Source organism: Mobula hypostoma, chromosome 22, assembly GCF_963921235.1.
Source record: "Mobula hypostoma chromosome 22, sMobHyp1.1, whole genome shotgun sequence".
NCBI lineage: Eukaryota > Metazoa > Chordata > Chondrichthyes > Myliobatiformes > Myliobatidae > Mobula > Mobula hypostoma.
The window spans coordinates 21116383-21136875 of record NC_086118.1 but is presented as its reverse complement, the minus strand read 5'-3'; the positions used below and the strand labels follow the sequence as shown (position 1 = coordinate 21136875).

Genomic DNA, 20493 nt, shown 5'->3' with positions numbered 1-20493 from the left:
ACACCTTCAAAAGGTAACATCTCAAAAGAGCAGCATCCATGATTAAAGACCTCTTCCACCCAGGATACGCCCCCTTCTCATTTCTACTATCAAGGAGGAGGTACAGGAGCCTGAATGCGTACACCTAACGATTCAGGGACAGCTTTTACCCCCTCCCCTGAATGGGTAACGAATCAATGAACACTACCTCACTATCTTTATCCTCTCTTTTTGCACGACTTATTTATTTAAAATTTTTGTATACTTTATGTCTTATTGTAATTGATAGTTTTTTTTATTATTATGGTATTGCAATGTACTGCTACTGCAAACAACAAATCTAATGACTTACGGCAGTGATATTAAACCTGATTCTGATTCTGGCGTATGATTCTAATGATTGGAAGTTTAATAAATAAAATGAAATGAGAGAAAGTAAGGGGAAAATGAAGATCAAAGTGTGACAGGAAGTAAAATAAATCTGGTGTAAATAAAATAGTATTTGCAGCAAGATATATGAGAGATAAAAAGAGTTGATAACACAAATAGCAACATATGTGTATTAGTTATTACAGAGACCTAGTTACATGACGTGAGACCATGGATTTGTGCCTTGGAAGGTTTCCAGGGCGCAGGCCTGGGCAAGGTTGTATGGAAGACCGGCAGTTGCCCATGCTGCAAGTCTCCCCTCTCCACGCCACCGATGTTGTCCAAGGGAAGGGCACTAGGGCCAATAAAGCTTGGCACCAGTGTCGTTGCAGAGCAATGTGTGGTTAAGTGCCTTGCTCAAGGACACAACACACTGCCTCAGCTGAGGCTCGAACTAGCAACCTTCAGATCACTAGACCGACGCCTTAACCACTTGGCCTCACACCAACAGGTGTGTTGAGTAATGATGTACTGTAGGTGCATTACATAGTGAAGTGGAACTGGTTGGGTGAAAGTAATGAAAAGCATTGGAAATATGACATGGTATAAAGAGGTCAATAGTCTCCCAAGGGGTTGCTTCTCAGTAGCACAAAGGAGGTATAAAGAAAGCATGAACAAAGAGAACTCCAGTTTGCATGGGTGATAATGATTGATGAGGGCCGGCTGGAGATACATCTCTACTAAAGGAGGTGTAAGGTGCTTCTCCCCTCCACTAGCCTGCAGCTCACCCTTGGGTAAGGTGTAGCACCTGCTTAGTCCCCCAGTCAGGGCCATGTGAAGCCATGGGAGCAGGTGGTGGATGGTCGTACGAGCAGCTAGTGCGTATCACAAGTCCTGGTAATGTGACCACTGACTGCAAGCAGACAATCTCTGACACAAAATAATCTGCAGATGCTGAGGTCAAAGCAACACTCACAACACGCTGGAGGAACTCATCAGGTCGGGAAGCATCCGTGGAAAAGATCGGTCGACGTTTCGGGCCGGAACCCGACATCAGGACAATCTCTGAAGAGTATTGAAGATGGCTGGGTCACCCATCTTGTAAATACATGACTCAGAAGAAGCCAATGGTAAACATGTTCTGTAGAAACATTCCCCAAGGACAATCAGGGTCATGGAAAGACCATTGATCACCCACATCAAACAAAATGGCACATAATGAACCATTTTGATTGGACAATTCAAACTGGCAAGGATATCATAGAAGAAGAAATTGGGAATGCCAAAACAGAAAGTGAAGATGTTTCCTGACCTGCTGAGTATTTCCAGTATTTTCTGTTTTTATTTTAGACTTGCTGTATCTGCAGTTTGTTGACTCACACTTTGGGGACTGTGTCAAAAATTGTTTCTTAGAACCAACCAGGAGCAGGCTATTTTAGACTTAGTCATGTGTAATGAGGAAAAATTGATTTAAACTTCTTCTGGTTAAGGATTCCTGGAAAATTGCAACAATAACATGATAGATTTCCAGATGTAGTTTCAGGACGGTTACTCCAGATCTGATGTTTTCAAATTAAATAAGGGCAATTAGAAAGATATGAAGGAAGATTTGTCTGAAATTGACTGAGTAAGTAGGCTAAGAGATAGGTCAGTGGATGTGTAATGGTTAGAGATTTAACCAGCAAATTCATAACATGCAGTAAAAAGTTTTCTTAATTAGAACAGGGCTTCCATGAGAAGTATGAATATTCCAGGCTTAGAAAGAAAATGAAAGGTAATGTTAAATCAAAAACTGGAGCATACAAAGTGACAAGGTCTAGTGGTAGACTAGGGAGGTTGAGCATTTTTCAAGACTGCACAGAAAAAAAGACTGAAAATCTAATAAGGAGAAAACATTAACTATGAGAAAAAATATACAACTTACAACAAAGCATATTATGTCTGATCCTGTCAGAATAAAAGGCAAGGATAGCAGGTTTAGGGAACCTTGTTTTTGAGAGAATTTGAAGCCCTGGTTAAGAAAAAGGAGCTGCATTGCAAGTATAGGCAGAGAGGAATAAATGAGGTCCTCAAAGAGCATAAGAAATGCAAGAGAATACTTAAGAAGACATGAGATTACTCTAGCAGACAAGGTGAAGGAAAATCACAAGGGCTTCAACAGATATATTAAGAGCAAAAGTATAACAAGGGAAAAGTTTGTCCTGTGGAAGATCAGAATGGTCATCTATGCATGGAGGTGAAAGAGATAGAGGAGATCTTAAATGAATTTTTTGCATCTGTATTTACTCGGGAGACAGACACAGAGTCTATGGAAGTGAGGCAAAGCAGCAGTGAGGTCATGGACCATATACAGATTACAGAGGACGAGGTGTTTGCTATATTGAAACAAATTCGGATGGATAAATCCCCAGGGCCTAACAAGGTGTTTCTTCAGACCCAGTGGGAGCCCAGTGCAAAAATTGCAAGGGCCCTAGCAATGATATTTGTTTTCTCAGCGGGTGGTGATTAGTGTGAGAGGTCATTCGTTGGTGACGCAGCGCGAGGTTTAAAGACAGCTTGGGTGCATTCAGCACTTTTCTTGGTGGGTGGCAATCAGTGCGGGGCCAATCAAAAGAAAGGAGGTGTACGTGGAGTGGCCACTGTGTGAGTGGGCTATTGTTAGAGTGGTCCAGCTTTGGCTCAACAGGCTTAGGTGAGAGTAGGCTTGGGCAAGCACAGCTGGAGGTTCTAATTAACCAAGTAAGAAAGTTTCTAGTAAGTTTTTTTTTCTCTCTGTTTGTACATAGCTAGTATGCTGAGAATAGATCCAGAGGTAGTGATATGTTCCTTGTGTGAGACATGAGAAATTTGAGTGATTTCATGTCTCCCTGATAACTACACCTGCACAAAGTGTATTGAGCTGCATCTCCTTCGAGACCGTATAAAGGAAATGGAGCTGAAGCTCGATGACCTTCGGCTCATATAGGAGAATGAGGAGGTGATAGATAGGAGCTATAGTGAGGAAGTCACTCCAAGTTGCAGGAGGCAGGTCCCTAGGTGACGGTCAGGAAAGAGAATGGGAATAGACAGCCAGCGTAGAGTACCCCTGTGGCCATTTCCCTCAATAATAAGTATACCGCTTCAAATACGGTTGTGGGGGAAGCCACAGTGACCAGGTCTCTGGTCCTGAGTCTTCTCTGTGGCTCAGAAGGTGGGGGAGGGGGCAAAGAACAGGAGTGCCGTAGTGATAGAGAGATTCCATAATTAGAGGAGCAGACCACAGATTCTGTGGACGTGCAAGAAACACCCGGACAGTATGTTGCCTCCCAGGTGACAGGGTCAAAGATGTCTTGAATCAGGTCCACTGCATTCTAAAGGGGCCAGGTGAACAGCCGGAAGTTAAGAATAGGATGATTTGGCAGATGAATGTCTGTCTGAAGATGTGCTAGCATCGGAAATGATCCAGAGAAGGTTCATGAGAATGATCCCAGGAATGAAAGGGTTAAAATATGAGGTGCGTTTAATGGCTCTAAACCTGTACTTGCTGGAGTTTAGAAAAATGAGGGGGGAATCTCATTTCAACTTATCAAATATTGGAAGTTTGAGATAGAGTGGGTGTGGAGAGGATGTTTCCTTTAGTGGCAAGGTCGAGGACAGCCTCAGAACTGAGAGGCATCCATTCAGAAAAAAGATTAGGGAAAATTTCTTTAGCCAGAAGGTGGTAAATCTGTGGAATTCTTTGCTACAGACGGCTGTGCAGGGCAAGTCATTGGGTGTATTTAAGGTGGAGGTTGACAGGTTCTTGATTAACCAGGGTATCAAAGGTTTCAGGGAAAAGGCAGGGAAATGGGGTTGAGAGGTATAATGAATCAGCCATGATGGAATGGCAAAGCAGATTTTACAGGCTAAATGGCCTAATTCTCCTCCCAGGTCTTATGGTCTTATAGGTATTTAAAATATCCTTGGGAACGGGTTAGGTGCAGGAGGAATGGAGGATTCTGTTGTTTAAGAAAGAATAAGCCAAGAAATTATAGGCTGGTGAGCTGGATATCATTATAGTGGGTAAATTATTGGAAGGTATTCTAAGGAGCTGGATTTGTAAGTAGTTGGATAGACAGTGACTGATTAGGGATAGAAAATATGGCTGTGCATGGTAGGTTGTGTCTAACCAATTATAGAGTTTTTCAAGGAAGTTACCAGGAAGATTGGTGAAGACAAGGCAGTGGATGTTCTCTACAAAGACTTTATCAAGGCCTTTGACAAGGACCCCCATGGGAGGTTGGTCAAGATGGTATGGTCCCTTGGCATTCAAGATGAGGTAGTAAATTGGATTAGATGTTGGCTTTGTGGTAGAAGACAGAGGGTGGTACTGCAGTCGGTGGTTGCCTCTCTGACAGGAATCCTGTGACTAGTGCTGTGCCGCCGGGACTGGTGCTGGGTCCTTTGTTTGTCATCTATATCACTGATCTCCAGATGATAATGTGGTAAACTGGATCAGTAAATTTGCAGATAACATCACGACTGGAGTCTAGTCGAGAGCGAGGAAGACTGTCAAAGCTTGCAGCGGAATCTGGACCAGCTGAAAAAGTGGGCTGAAAATGGCAGATGAAATTTAATGTAGACAAGTGTGAGGTATTGCACTTTGGGAGGGGAAACCAGGCTCGGACTTACGCGGTGAGCAGTCGGACACTGAGGAGTGCAGTAGAATAGTGGGATCTTGGAATACAAATCCATTATTCCTTGGAAGTGGCATTATCGGTAGATGGTCAAATCACAAACGAGAGAAAATCTGCAGATGCTGGAAATCCAAGCAACACACACAAAATGCTGAAGGAGGCAGCATCTATGGAAAAAAGTACAGTCAACGTTTCAGGTTGAGACCATTCATCAGGACCCTTCTACTGAAGGGTCTTGGCCCGAAATGTCGACTGTACTTTTTTCGATAGCTGCTGCCTGGCCTGCTGAGTTCCTCCAGTATTTTGTGTGTGTTGTCGGTAGATGGGTTCATAAAGAAAACTTTTGGCACACTGGCCTTCATAAATCAAAGTTTTAAGTACAGGAATTGGATGTTATGTTGAAGTTGTATAAGACATTGTTGAGATCTAATTAGGAGTATTGTTTGCAATTTTGGTCACCTACCTACAGGAAAGATGCAAATAAGATCGAAAGAGTGCAGAGAAAATTTATGTTGCCAAGACTTGAGGACCTGAATTATAGGGAAAGATTGAATAGATTTGGAATTTATTCTCTAGAGGATAGAAAATTTGCGGGAGATTTGATAGAGGGAAACAAAATTATGAAGGGTATAGATAGGGTAAATGCAAGCAGGCTTTTTCCACTGTGGTTGGGTGAGACTACAACTAGAGGTGATGGGTTAAAGATGAGAAGGAAATGTTTAAGGGAAACATGAGGAGGAACTTCTTAACTCAGAGGGTTGTGAGAGAACTTTGGATAGGTACATGAATTGGAGGGATATAGAGGTCTATGGTCCAGGTGTAGGTTGATGGAACTAGGCAGATTAATAGTTCAGCATGGACTAGATAGGTCAAAAGGCCTATTTTGGTGCTGTAGTGTTCTGTGACTCATGACTCTATGAGTCAATCGGGAAGAGCTCTAAGAGAATATAAAGAGGAAGTGGGAGGCTAAGTTACTTTTGAAAGCCCGTCGAGGATGAAACTGAAAAATTAATAAGCGGAAAGAAGGAAGTAACAAACCAATACTTTGCATCAATCTTCATGATGGAGGACATCACAAGCATCTTAATAATATCAAAGGTTCAAAGTACACTTATTATCAAAGTATGTATGCAGTATACAGCCCTGAGATTCGTCTTCTCACAAACAACCACAAAACGAGGAAGAGCCATGGAACCTGTTCAAAGGAAACACATTAAAACCCCACCCTAATCACGAAAAAAAAATCAAATCGCACAAACAGCAATGAAAAAATGAGCGAAAAGACCGAATATAAAACACAAAATCAAAAGGCATATTTCAGTTCAGCTCCGTGTTCACTATCTGCGGACCACCCCAATTCAAAAATCAGATGAGCCGGTTTCAAAGAGCGTGGAAAAACTCGTAATCATCCTGATGATGAGGGACAGGGTTTTGGAAAGACTAATCAAGTCAAGTCAAGTCACGTTTACTGTCATTTGACAATATATACTGTACTTATATAACATATATAACCATAATATATATAGAAATGAGTCAACTTTCTCTGAAGCAGGGTGTAAAGCACAGTAGTACACAGGGCACTCATTAAACATGTTAACTTATGAAGGTAAGGAAGAAGTAGCACCAAGGACAGACATGTCACCAAGGCCCAATAACCTGCATCCAAAGGCTTTATAAGAAGTGGTTACAGAGATAATAGATACATTGGCTAGGGTTTTCCAAACTTAGTGAATTCTGGGAAAGTAACAGCAGATTGAAAAACAACTAACATAACTCTCCTTGTTCAAACAGTGAGGGAGAGAAATCTGCGTCAAATACTGGGGTTTGACGTGTATTCTTGGCATTTTGCCAGAGTGAATAATCAAAATAGAAGTAGGTTATCCTTAGAAAAGTTGAATACAACATGGTGGCACAGAGGCAGGTGGACAATAGGAATATTGTGACTAATATCAGGGCATAGTTTGGTATAAAAACTTGGCAAATGGAGTTTAATGTGGGGAAAGTATGCAGCTGTGCATTGTGGTGAGAGTAATAAAAAGGCAGAACTATTATCTAAATGGAGAGAGATTATAAATAAATGCAATACAGAGATATCTCTGGTGAACATGCACTAAAGTTTATAGGCAGTTGCAGCAAATTGATAAGAAAGGAAACAGAATATCGAACTTTATTACAAATTTAGGACTTCAAAATAGTATTGTAAGAGTTGTACAAGGTGTTAGTGAGTCCACACTCGGTGTACTGTGCAGTTTTGTTCCCCTCGTTAGAATGGATATAGCAACATTGGAAGCAGACCAAAAGAGATTCAATAAGCTAATTTTTTGGTTAAAGAGCTTGGGTGTGTTTTCTTCAGAGTTCAGAGAAATCTGGGGTAATCTTATTAAACATGCACAATTCAAAAGGCAAATATCAGAATATATGCTGAAATGTTTCTACTAGTAGGAGAGTCTTGATTGAGGGAACATAGGTACATGTTAAGGAGATCCTCTTTTAAAGGTAAGGTGCATAGAAAAGGAATCCTCTGTCGCAGTGCATTGTGAAAACTGTTTAAAGTGGAGGTGGATAAATTCTTGAAAGACAGAGAAACAGAGGTTAAAGGAGTTGAGGAACGAGGCAGATCAGCCATGTTCATATTGAATAGTGAGGCAAACCTGAGGGGCCAGGTCACCTTACTGTTGATCCTACTTCCCTGTCACAACTAGAGAAAATCGGCAGATGATGAAAATCTGAGCAACACGCACAAAATGCTGGAGGAACTCAGCAGGCCAGGCGGTATCTATGGGAAAAAGTACAGTTGACGTTTTGGGCAATGGTACCACAAGCCAATTTTTCCCATCCACCCCCCCCCCCCACTTTCTGCTTTCCACAGGGATTGCTCCCTACGCAACTCCCTCGTCCATTCGTCCTTCCCCACTGATCTCCCTCCTGGCACTTACCCTTGCAAGCAGAACAAGTAGTACACCTTCCCCTATACCTCCTCCCTCACTACCATTCAGGACCCCAAACAGCCCCTCCAGATGAGGCGACTCTTCACCTGTGAATCTGTTGTGGGTCATTACTGTGTCCAGTGCTCCCATTGTGGCTTCCTGCACGTCAGTGATTGGGAGACCACTTTGCTGAGCAACAACGTTCTGTCCGCCAGAAAAAGGGGGATCTCTTGGTGGCCACCCATTTTAATTCCACTTCCCATTCCCATTCTGATATGTCAATCTATGGCCTCTTCCACTGTAATGATGAGGTCACACTTAGGTTGGAGGAACAACACCTTATATTCCGTCTGGGTAGCCTCCAACATCAATTTCTCAAACTTCGGTCAATGTCCCCCACCTCCTTCACTATTCTGCATCCCCTTTTCTCTCTCTCACCTTATCTCCTTGCCTGCACATCGCCTCACTCTGGTGCTCCTCCTACCCCCTTTTCTTACTTCCATGGTCTTCTGTCCTCTTCTATCAGATTTACCCTTCTTCAGCCCTGTATCTCTTTCACCAATCAATTTCCTAGCTCTTTACTTCATCCCTCCCCCTCCCGGTTTCACCTATCGCCTAGTGTTTCTCTTTCCGCTCCGTTCACTTTTTAAATCTACTCCTCAGCTTTTTCTCTCCAATCTCCGAAGGGTCTCAGCCCAAAGCATCGACTGTATTTTTCTCCATCGATGCTGCCTGGCCTGCTGAGTTCCTCCAGCATTTTGCATGTGTCCCTGTGCTCTTGTGTTACTGTTCATTGCTACTTACCAGAGGAATGTCACTGCGTGCACAAATGCTTTTATTATTCTTACAGAATCAGAAATAACTTGGAAAGCTGGTTTGAGCATGACTTATTTCATCACAATGATAAGCGATTATAAAATATCTTCAGCTGTGCTAAATGTGGCTCAGACTAATTAAACAACCTAGAATAATGTTAAACCTTCTCTGATTAAATTGCATTGTCTGAGAAGATGGTTTGTGAAATCTTTACACAGTGAAGTAAAGGCAATGGAAGAAAATTCATGGTCTCAAAGCAATTTCACTACGTACAGGAATAGAATTGACACAAAAATCCTCAAAAGCCCAGATGAAGGTTGTTTTTCCACAGCAGCGGCTCCAGGTACCCAGTGCCTTGGAACTGATTTATACTTTAGAACATTCCTGGATTATGAGTCAAGTACAAAGGGAACTATTGAGCTTTGCTACAAACTCGGTCTGTGCTTGGCCTGTGTGGTGATATTAAGAACACGTGATTGCAGTCACAGTTCTCTGGTCCAATTGACTGAAGCAAGGCACCAGCAACAACATTTTTCTGTAAGTGGAGAAGAAATTAATAACTGTCTGTATGTTAAAAGATATTTATCTGCCCCTGTACTGGAACCAAGAAAATTTAGATTGGTAAATTCTGAATATGTGTGCATCAGGTTTGTCACCCAGTTTTCCTTCTATGCTGCTTCCTGCTGCTAGTTTATTCTGCCATAATAAAGAAAGAGGCCAATATTAGTTTATTTTTGTGAAGTCTCTGCGATAATATGAATCACGACCCGAACTAAAACTTATGCCCCAAGTTTCTATGTATGCAAGTGTCTGATTACATGTGAAAATAGTCTAAGGTCCGAACTTACAATAATATAATCAACATGGTTTTCAGTACTTTGCAAAGCCAAACATTGGTGATTGTTTTACTGTATTACATGCACAGAGATGTGATTCATTGCTCTATTTCTTTAGGGACACTATTTGGAAGGAACGTGTGAGATTCCTGGAGGAGAGAGTTCTAAACACTTGGCCTCAATTTACAATTTGGAATGCTGGGAAACAGGGGAGAAAACTGTACAGGTCTCTGTCAGCTGCCAATCAGAAAAAGGTATGTTTAAACCAAAATCAAATTATTAAAGGACAACACTTCAGAAATAATATATCGAATACTCCATCAACATCTCCTTTGTTATCTAATTTTCACTGTTGGGTAGGTAGAGATGCTATTAAAAGACAATGGGGTAAATTTTCATTTGAATAATTGAGCTTTAATCTAGGTGAATGCAATCATCTAACCCATTATATTGCTACATTCTCCCTGTGATATCTAAAATCTATAACTTTTCCCTCATATTTTTGTCTGATTATATTTCTGTGAGGATGACTTTTATATGTTGCTTTAAAAGCAGCATTTGAGTAGCCTGGGCTGCTGTTGTTATCGTTTACTGAAATGATCTGCCATCATCACCTTTCCGTCCAGCAGAGGAGGTCAGCAACAGATCTAACGTTACTTAATCATTCTATGTTCTCATTAAATCAAGGTCCAAATGAGGCAACTTTCCTTTTAGGTATGAATGCAGTACAATGTACAATATGTTATGAAATAGAAATGAAAAAGTTACAGGCTCATACGCACAGTCTCTCCTATCATTCCAAAGCATAATGTATTGAAGCTTTGTGCATTATATTACGACAATGTTAAAACCACTTTATCATATTTTGACTTTGTTGGCCATATCAGATCTGTGAATCAAAGTAAATCAAATCCACTTTGAACTTTGAACTGTGTACACTAGGATTCAGATATGTGGGCTTGCTGTCATATTTTTTTTCTCTTAGAACCAAGATTTTTGCTCAGAACAGATCTGCACTGGTTGGTGAATGTAATGTACACAAGCCTTATTTGTGAAAATGTTTTGTGAAATTACAATGGAAATTTTATGAGTTATAGAGCTAAATGGATAAGTTTGCGATTAAGAGCCAAAAGTACTGACAAAAGTGTTGAAACTCTCCACAGAACGTACTCATTTCAACAATGCTTTAACTAGGGAAATAATCATTGTCAAATAACAGAAAGTTTCTGTCGAAGCAATATCCATTGTCAAACGATGTCATGGTGCTTGAAGGTTGGTCTTCATGGCCAGTTTTACATGCTTGAAGAACACAATTGATTCTCAATTTTTCCGTACACTTTAAGGACTGGCTTCCAATGAGCATTTTTCAAAACTTTAGGTTGTGACGTAGATCAAAGTTTTACTTTAAATGTTAAATCTGCATAAACTGAAGTTTTTTTTTCCTAACTACTATATCTCAAGTAAACTGTAAACAGAAGGTGAACAAGTTCTAGAATTTCTACTGACAGCATAATTTTTTAACCCAGTCCTTTCCCATGTGTTAATAATTGGGCCAATATTGTAGAAGCTTAGATATTTTGAAATCTGGCGCTGTCTGAAATCTGCAACATTAATGGCATCCTGGTTTTTGGCACATAATGTTCCAAGTATCCGGAAAGGAATGAAAGCTCTCTACTAATCGGATCAGTTGCTATACAAACTCTAAACTACAAGATGTCAGGGAAGGCAAATCAATCCTAGAATATACCATTTCTTCAAAGATTTTCCTATTCAGTATGACAGATAATATTGCATGCTTCAGATTCCAGGGTTAATGAAAGTATCAACACATGGTTATGAGGCTCTCAGATGTGGCTCATTTAAATAAACCCACATTGTTTATGGTTGAATTCTCGGATTTGGTGGTGTTTTGCTAAGATTTTCTCTCACAAAGGAACAGATGTTTATTTTTTATAGAACTGATGATTCATTAGATTTTTCAGCTGAAAGAAAATGTTAATACACAACCGATTGTCCATAACAATGTATAAAAGTATGAATATATTGTAGTTTTCCATAATATTTGAAAAGCAAATATATTTGTTTGTGCAAGTTACTCTATCTTTAGAGTTAACTTCCATTTGATAGAATTCACCCTGAACGGAGTCCTGATTAGCTGCATCACAGGCATCATTACTACTGTGATCATTCCACAATTACCTTAAAAGAGGCCAATTTTATCTTCCTCCTAGTATTTGGTAATGTGGTCAACCACTGTGTTTCATTGAAACACCCAAAGGAAAGTATAGAACTTGTTCATTTAGGCAAATCAGGTTCATTGGCACAAGAACCAGAATTTAGAACAAGCCCCACCATAAAACCCCTGAAAGTATCCTAAATTAAACGCTAACAATGCTATGTTTTGAGGCTTAATTGCCCATTAGAAGTATTGAATGTTTTTGAACATCTTTGATCACAAATGAAACATCATTAGTTACTAAGGGCAGGGCCCTTAGTATTATCAAGGATCCCACCCATCCATCCAGCATCCTCTTTGAATTTCTATCATGAAACAGGAGACCCTGATGCATAAAAGCAAGAACTGTCTTCCCTCTGGCCATTGGGCTTCGAAACTCCCTGCTGCATTGCATTCACCGGTTAATCTGTTCTGTACAATATTTAATTTATATGATTTATTTGTTTATTATATGCATAATTCATCTGTAGATTTTATCCTTACTTTCCTAAGTTATTGTGTGCTATATGTACTACAGTGCTTTACACCCTGGTTCAGAGAAACATTGTCTCATTTGATGGTATACATGTACAGGATATAGTTAAATGACAATAAACTTGACTTCAGCAGGTCGGGCAGCATCCATGGAAACGAACAGTCAACTTTTCGAGCCAAGACCCTTTGTCAGGACTGCAGAGGGAGGGGGCAGGGACCCTATAAAGAAGGTGGGGGGAGGGTGGGAAGGAGAAGGCTGGTAGGTGCCAGGTGAAAAACCAGTAAGGGGAAAGATAAAGGGGTGGGGGAAGAGAAGCAGGGAGGTGATAGGCAGAAAAGATGAAGAAGGAATAGGGGAAAACACAATGGGTAGTAGAAGGAGGCGGAACCATTAGGGAGGTGATAGGCAGCTGGAGGAGGGGGCAGAGTGGAACTGGGATGGGGGAAGGGAGGGGGAGGGAATTACCAGAAGTTGGAGAATTCAATGTTCATGCCAAGGGGCTGGAGACTACCCAGACGGTATATGAGGTGTTGCTCCTCCAACCTGAGTTTAGCCTCATCATGGCAGTAGAGGAGGCCATATATGGACATATCCGAATGGGAATGTGAGGCAGAGTTGAAGTGGGTGGCAACCAGGAGATCCTGTCTGTTGTGGCGGATGGAGCGGAGGTGCTCGACGAAGTGGTCCCCCAATCTGCGTCGGGTCTCATCGATGTAGAGGAGGCAGCACTGGATGCAATAGATGACCCCAACAGACTCACAAGTGAAGTGTTGACTCACTTGGAAGTACTGTTTGGGGCCTGAATGGTGGTGAGAGAGGAGGTGCAGGGACAGGTGTAGCACTTACGCTTGCAGGGATAAGTGCCGGGTGGGAGATCCGTGGGGAGGGACATGTGGACCAGGGAGTCGCGGAGGGAACGGTCCCTGCGGAAAGCGGAGAGGGGTAGAGAGGGAAAGATGTGCTTAGTGGTGGGGTCCTGTTGAAGGTGGCAGAAGTTGTGGTGGATAATGTGTTGGATCCGGAGGCTGGTGGGGTGGTAGGTGAGGACAAGGGGAACTCTGTCCCTGTTGTGGTGACGGGAGGATGGGGTGAGGGCCGAAGTGCGGGAAATGGAGGAGATGCGGGTGAGGGCATCATTGATGACGGCAGAAGGGAAACCACGATCCTTAAAGAAAGAGGACATTTGAGATGTCCCGGAACGGAAAGTTTCATCCTGGGAGCAGATGCGGCGGAGACAGAGGAACTGGGAATAAAGGATAGCATTTTTGCATGTGGAAGGGTGGGAAGAGGTATAGTCGAGGTAGTTATGAGAGTCAGTGGGCTTATAGAAGATGTTAGTGGACAGTCTGTCTCCAGAGATGGAGACCGAGAAATCAAGAAAGGGGAGAGAAGTGTCCGAGATGGACCAAGTGAGTTTGAGGGCTGGGTGGAAGTTGGAAGCAAAATCGATGAAATTGACAAGCTCAGCATGGGTGCAGGAAGCAGCACCAATGTAGTCGTCAATATAGCGAAGGAAAAGTTCGGGAGCAGTACCAGTATAGGTTTGGACCATAGACTGTTCCACGTAACCAATGAAGAGGCAGGCATAGCTAGGGCCCATGCGAGTTCCCATAGCTACACCCTTGGTCTGAAGGAAGTGGGAAGAGCCAAAAGAGAAGTTATTAAGTGTGAGTACCAGTTCCGCCAACTGGAGGAGGGTAGTGGTGGTAGGGAACTGGTGAGGTCTATTGTCCAGAAAGTAGCGGAGGGCTTTGAGGCCTTCTTGATGGGGAATGGAGGTGTCTGAGGATTGGACATCCACAGTGAAAATGAAGCGGTCGGGACCGGGGAATTGGAAGTTATTGAAGAGGTGGAGGGCATGGGATGTATCTCGGATGTAGGTGGGGAGGGACTGAACTATGGGTGACAAAATGGAGTCCGCCACAACAGACAGGATCTCCCGGTTGCCACCCACTTCAACTCTGCCTCACATTCCCATTCGGATATGTCCATATATGGCCTCCTCTACTGCCATGATGAGGCCAAACTCAGGTTGGAGGAACAACACCTCATATACTATCTGGGTAGTCTCCAGCCCCTTGGCATGAACATTGAGTTCTCCAACTTCTGGTAATTCCCTCCCCCTCCCTTCCCCCATCCCAGTTCCACTCTACCCCCTCCTCCAGCTGCCTATCACCTCCCTAATGGTTCCGCCTCCTTCTACTACCCATTGTGTTTTCCCCTATTCCTTCTTCACCTTTCCTGCCTATCCCCTCCCTGCTTCCCCTTCCCCACCTCTTGATTTTTACCCTTACTGGTTTTTCATCTGGCACCTACCAGCCTTATCCTTCCCACCCTCCCCCCACCTTCTTTATAGGGCCCCGGCCCCCTCCCTCTTCAGTCCTGTCGAACGGTCCCGGCCCGAAACGTTGACTGTTCATTTCCACGGATGCTGCCCGACCTGCTGAGTTCCTCCAGCATGCTGTGCGTACTGCTTTGACCCCAGCATCTGCAGAATATTTTGTGTTTATAATAAACTTGATTTGACTTAAATTAACACAAACTGCAATATATGTGAAAAATCTTGGGGTAGAATTGTTAAATTTCTCAGCTCATAAAGATGTAATACATTTAAACAACCTGGATTTCTGAGTTGCATGATACTCATTGACCTCACTGTTAATCCAAATAATTTTGTTCTCTTTACCCTTGCTTACAAAATCTTGAATCCTGAATCTTGAAAATCATTGTCAGGATTAAACAAACAGAAACATTTTTGGTTTGTATGGATTGTATACAAAGGTGAAATTTGTAATATAGATGGAGAGGAGCCTAATGAAGTTACAGCAAATCCTCATGCTACATTTCCAGCTGTATTTCACTACAAACAGCTGTTGAATATTTAAACGAGATCAGCATGCGGATACAGTGTCTTGTAAAGGTATTCAGCCCCCAACCCTTTGTTCACATAAATGAGTATTACAACCAGCGATTTTGATCAAGTTAACTGAGAATTTTTATTTGTGAATCACATGCTGCCTTTTTTTCATAGTCGAGCCCCAAAACAGGTAAAATTGTAAAGCATGAAAAACTAAAAATTCAAAAATGCAGGTGTCAACAATTCAAAAGTATTCATCCCTCTTTGCTCAGTACTTGGTTGAACAACCTCTCTCAGCTATTACAGACAGTAGTCTTTTTAGATAAGTCTATATCAACATGATGGAACAAGATTTGCCCATTCCTCTTTGCAAAGTTGCTCAAGCTGTGCCGAGTTAGTTGGGAGAGTAGTGGTGGACAGCAATGTTGAAGTCTTGCCAGAGATGTTCAATCGGGTTAAGGTCAGGACTCTGACTGAGCCACTCAATAACATCAATTTTCTTCAATTGAAGCCACTCCATGGTTGCTCTGACAATGTGCTTTTGGTTATTTTCCTCCTGAAAGATTAACATCCTTCCCAGTTTAAACTTTATGGCAGAGGATAGCAGATTTCTATCCAGGATCTCTCTCTGTATTTAGTAGCATTCATCTGCCCATCATTGCTGACCAGATGCCACACGTACCACTTAGTGTTGAGGCCAGAAAGTTCCACTATAATCTCATCTGACCACAAGACTTTCTTCCAAGACCTTATAGATTCTTCGAAGTTATGCTTTGTGAAATCTTTATAGGCAAGGATATGCCTTTTTTTTTATCCAGGCTTCTTCCTTGCCACTCTTCCATAAATGCCTTTTTTGTGCAAGGCCTTAGAGATTGTGGAGTCATAAACTTAATCTCCATTTGCAGCCACTGACATCTGCAGCTCCAACAGAGTGACTGGTTCTGTCATAGGAACCATTCTTACAAATGACATTCTTCTTCGATGACTAAGTTTAGAGGGACAGCTTGACCTAGGCAGTGTGACTGTGGTATATTTTTTTCCATTTTTTCACAATGGACTGCACTGAGCTCCAAGGTATAGAGTCATAGAGAAGTACAGCACAGAAGCAGGGCCTTCAGGCCATCTAATCCTTGCCAAAATCATTTAAATTCCCTACTCCCATCGACCTGCACGGGAACCGTGGTCCTCCATTTCCCTACCATCCATGTACCTATCCAGACTTCTCTTAAACATTGAAATCGAGCTCCCATGCACCACTTGTGCTGGCAGCTCATTCTACACTCTCTCAACACTCTAAGTGAAGAAGTTTCCACTCATGCTCCCTTTAAACTTCTCACCTTTCACCCCTAACCCATGACTTCTGGCTGTAGTCCCATCCACCTTTGTGGAATAAGACCTGCTTACATTTACTCTATCTATACCCCTCATAATTTTGTATATCTCGTTCAAATCTCCTCTCAATTCTAAAGAATACAGTTCTAACCTATTCAATCTTTCCTTATAACGCAGGTCCTCCAGATCCAGCAACATCCTTGTCAATTTTCTCCATACTCTTTCAACCTTATTGACATCTGTCCTGTAGGTAGGTGACCAAAGCTGCATACAATACTCCAAATTAGGCCTCACCAATGTCTTACACAACTTCAACATAACATCCCACCTCCTGTTCTCAATGCATTGATTTACGAAGGACAAAGTGCCAAAAGCTTTCTTTTTGACCCTATTTACCTGTGACACCACTTTCATAAATTATGGACCTGTATTCCCGGATCGCTTTGTTCTGCCACACTCTTCAATGCCCAACCATTCACTATGTAAGACCTACCCTAGTCGGTCCTACTGAAGTGCAAAACCTTACACTTGTCTGCATTACATTCCATCTGCCGTTTTCCAGCCCATTTTTCCAGCTGATGCAGATCCCACTGTAAGCCATGATAGCCTTCCTCACTGTCCACTACACCCCCAATCTTGGTGTCATCCAAAAATTTGCTGATCCATTTAACGATATTATCATCCAGTTCACAGATGTAGATGACAAACAACATAGGATCCAGCACCAATCCCCACAGCACACCACTAATCACAAGCCTCCGGTCAGAGAGGCGACCCCCTACTACCACCCTCTGGCTTCTCCCACAAAACCAACGTCTATTCCAATTTACGAGGGGTGATTGATAAGTTTGTGGCCTATGGTAGAAGGAGTCAATTTTAGAAAACCTAGCACATTTATTTTTCAACATAGTCCCCTCCTACATTTACACACTTAGTCCAGTGGTCGTGGAGCATACGGATCCCTTCTTTGTAGAAGTCGGCATCTTGGACCTCCAGAAAGTGGTCCACAGCAGGGGTGATTGATCAGTTCGTGGCCTAAGGTAGAAGGAGATGAGTTATTAATTTCAAACTTTCTGCATCATCACTCAAAGAGTTGAACTGCACATGCATATAATGAGAGCTGTATAACTCATCTCCTTCTACCTTAGTCCACGAACTGATCAATCACCCCTGCTGTGGACTACTTCTGGAGGTCCAAGACGCCGACTTCTACAAAGAAGGGATCCGTATGCTCCATGACTGCTGGACTAAGTGTGTAAATGTAGGAGGGGACTATGTTGAAAAATAAATGTGCTAGGTTTTCTAATATTGACTCCTTCTACCTTAGGCCACAAACTTATCAATCACCCCTCGTACTACCCTATCCTGAATGCTGAGTGACTGAACCTTCCTGACCAGCCCCATGCAGGACCCTGTCAAGTGCACTACTAAAGTCCACGTAGACAACATCCACTGCCTTGCCTTCATCCGCTTTCCTGGTACCTTCCTCGAAAAACTGATTACTGTTTAGACAAGATTGGTTAGACATGGCCTACCATGCACGACGCCATGCTGACTATCATTAATTAGTCCACGCCCATCTAAATACTTATATGTCTGGTCCCTTAGAATACCTTCTAATAACTTTCCACAACTGCCGTCAGGCTCACTGGCCTATAATTTCCAGATATATGTTTAAAGCCTTTTTTAAACAGCGAAACACATTTGCTATCCTCCAGTCCTCTGGTCTTTCCCCTGTTGCTATGGGTGATTTAAATATCTCTGCTCGGGTCCCAGCAATTTCTGCACTTGCCTCCTATAGGGTCTGAGGAAACATCTTCTCAGGTCCTGGGGATTTATCCACCCTGATTTGCCTCAGGGTAGCAAACACCTCCTCTGTAATCTGTGCAGCATCCATGAAGGTTATGCCACTTTGTCTCACTTCTATGTCCATCTCCTGAGTAAATACAGGTGCAAAGAATTTATCTAAGATCTGTTTTGGCCCCACACATGGATTATCATTCTGATCTCCCAGGGAAACAATTTGTCCTTTGCAATCCTCTTGCTCTTAATATATTGTAACATCTCATAGAATTCTCCTTCACCTTGTCTGCTAGAGCAACTTCATGTCTTCTTTTAGCCTTCCTGATTTCTTTTTTAAGTGTTCCCTTGCATATCTTATATTCCATAGACACCTAATTTGTTTCTGTTTGCCTCTAACTGCGAGACACCTTTTTTCTCTCAGCCAGGGCCTCAATATCTCTTGAAAACCAAGGTTCCCTACGGTCTCGGCCCGAAACGTCGACTGTACCTCTTCCTAGAGATGCTGCCTGGCCTGCTGCGTTCACCAGCAACTTTGATGTGTGTTCCCTACACTTGTTATCTTTACCTTTTATTCTGACGGGCACATACAAGCTTTGTACTCTCAAAATTTTGTTTTTGAAGGCCTTCCACTTACCAAGTACACCTTTGCCAGAAATCACCCTGTCCCAATCCACACTTGCCAAATCATTTCTGATACCATCAAAATCAGCCTTTCTGCAACTTAGAATCTCAACCCATGGACCAGACCTATCTTTTCACATATTCACGTTGAAACTAATGGCATTGTGGTAACTGGATGCAAAATGTTCCCCTACACAAACTTCTGAGGTATGTTCAGCGCCTTTGAGATGGTCTTGTACCCTTCTCCAGATTTGTGCTTCTGTATTATCATTGTTATGACTTGCCTTGAAAGCTCTTTTGTCTTCATTTTGGTTTGGTCTGCTGAAAATCTACCATGCTCTTGTAGCTTCCAGAGAGAGGGGGCATTTATTCAGGTGAACCTCCAATTTTCTATATCAACAAATTGGGTGAGTTGGTAAGGTAATATACAGTATTGCACCCGAGGAAAGTTAGCATTGTAATTACAAAGGGGATGAATACGTCTTCAATTTACAATTTTAGTTTTTAATTTTTCAGAAATTGTTGACTGGTTTTGGAATTTTTCTTTTGATTTGACATGACGCACATTGCTTTGTAGATTAGCTCAAGGATTTCTACTTCAACATATTTTAAATTTTGACAATGAGACAGTAAAATGTGAAAATAGTTGTGGATGGGGGCTGAATAGTTTTTCAAGTCACCATTTGAGCTTGTTGCATGACATTGCTTGTATATATAGCTAACTACAGTTCCTGCCATGTTTCTGTCTAGGTTGTCTCCTTCTGTGATGTGGATCAAAGCAAGATAACAAAGGGCTTCTATACTTATGAAGAATCAAAGGTAAATTCCTTTTTTTGTAAATGGCAGTTTAATGACATGGGTTTACACAAGTACAGCCTACAGCACAAAACTAGCACCCCAGCTCTGCACAATCCGCACCTCTGCACAAAACCCTCACACCCAATCAGCGATTTAGACTTGAATATTACAGTCTACATACATCAAAGTTGCTGGTGAACCAGCAACTTTGATGTATGTTGCTTGAATTTCCAGCATCTGCAGAATTCCTGTTGTTTGCGTTTAAATATTACAGTCTGTTCATTTTTAGGGACATGGATCTCCAGAGACCAGCAGGGTGTTTGGATTTACCCATGAACTCCTTGGATATTTCACCTAGGAATTCCTTAAAGATTGAATTCCCTATCCTGATTTGGGATGAGGAAAAGAGAGCTGATTTGGTGGAAGAGTGGGGTGAGGGGTGTAGGAGAAAAATCTTCCTATTAATAGCATCTCTTTTTCTATCTGACAGTATTCACAACACATGTGCAGTATAAGCAGCCATGAGACAGAGAAGACTACACAGTGTTTAATGAAAGTGAATGCACTGTTCCACAACATGTATGGCATTTTCTTCTCATCTACTACAGGTTATTTTCTGATGATCCTCTGGTTTAGAGATCATATGTTATACTCATCTTCTGTGTGTCTTTTAGTAGTGGATTGAGAAGTTAAGGTGTTGCAGTGTTAACTTCAGGAACACTCATTCACATAAGACCTCAATTTCTGTCTAAAATGCTATGTGCTTTCTCTCACATTGTCGACTTCGTC

At 42.1% G+C, this 20493-nt stretch overlaps 1 protein-coding gene across 1 annotated transcript in view; it reads left to right on the top strand.

The window, feature by feature from the left end:
• Positions 1–20493, top strand: part of b3gntl1 (UDP-GlcNAc:betaGal beta-1,3-N-acetylglucosaminyltransferase-like 1) — a 374862-nt gene that overhangs the window by 278064 nt on the left and 76305 nt on the right. Inside the window, exons 9-10 of the mRNA XM_063030766.1 lie at positions 9701–9836; positions 19657–19725. Coding sequence (XP_062886836.1) covers positions 9701–9836; positions 19657–19725 — 205 coding nt within the window. The remainder of the gene's footprint in view (positions 1–9700; positions 9837–19656; positions 19726–20493) is intronic.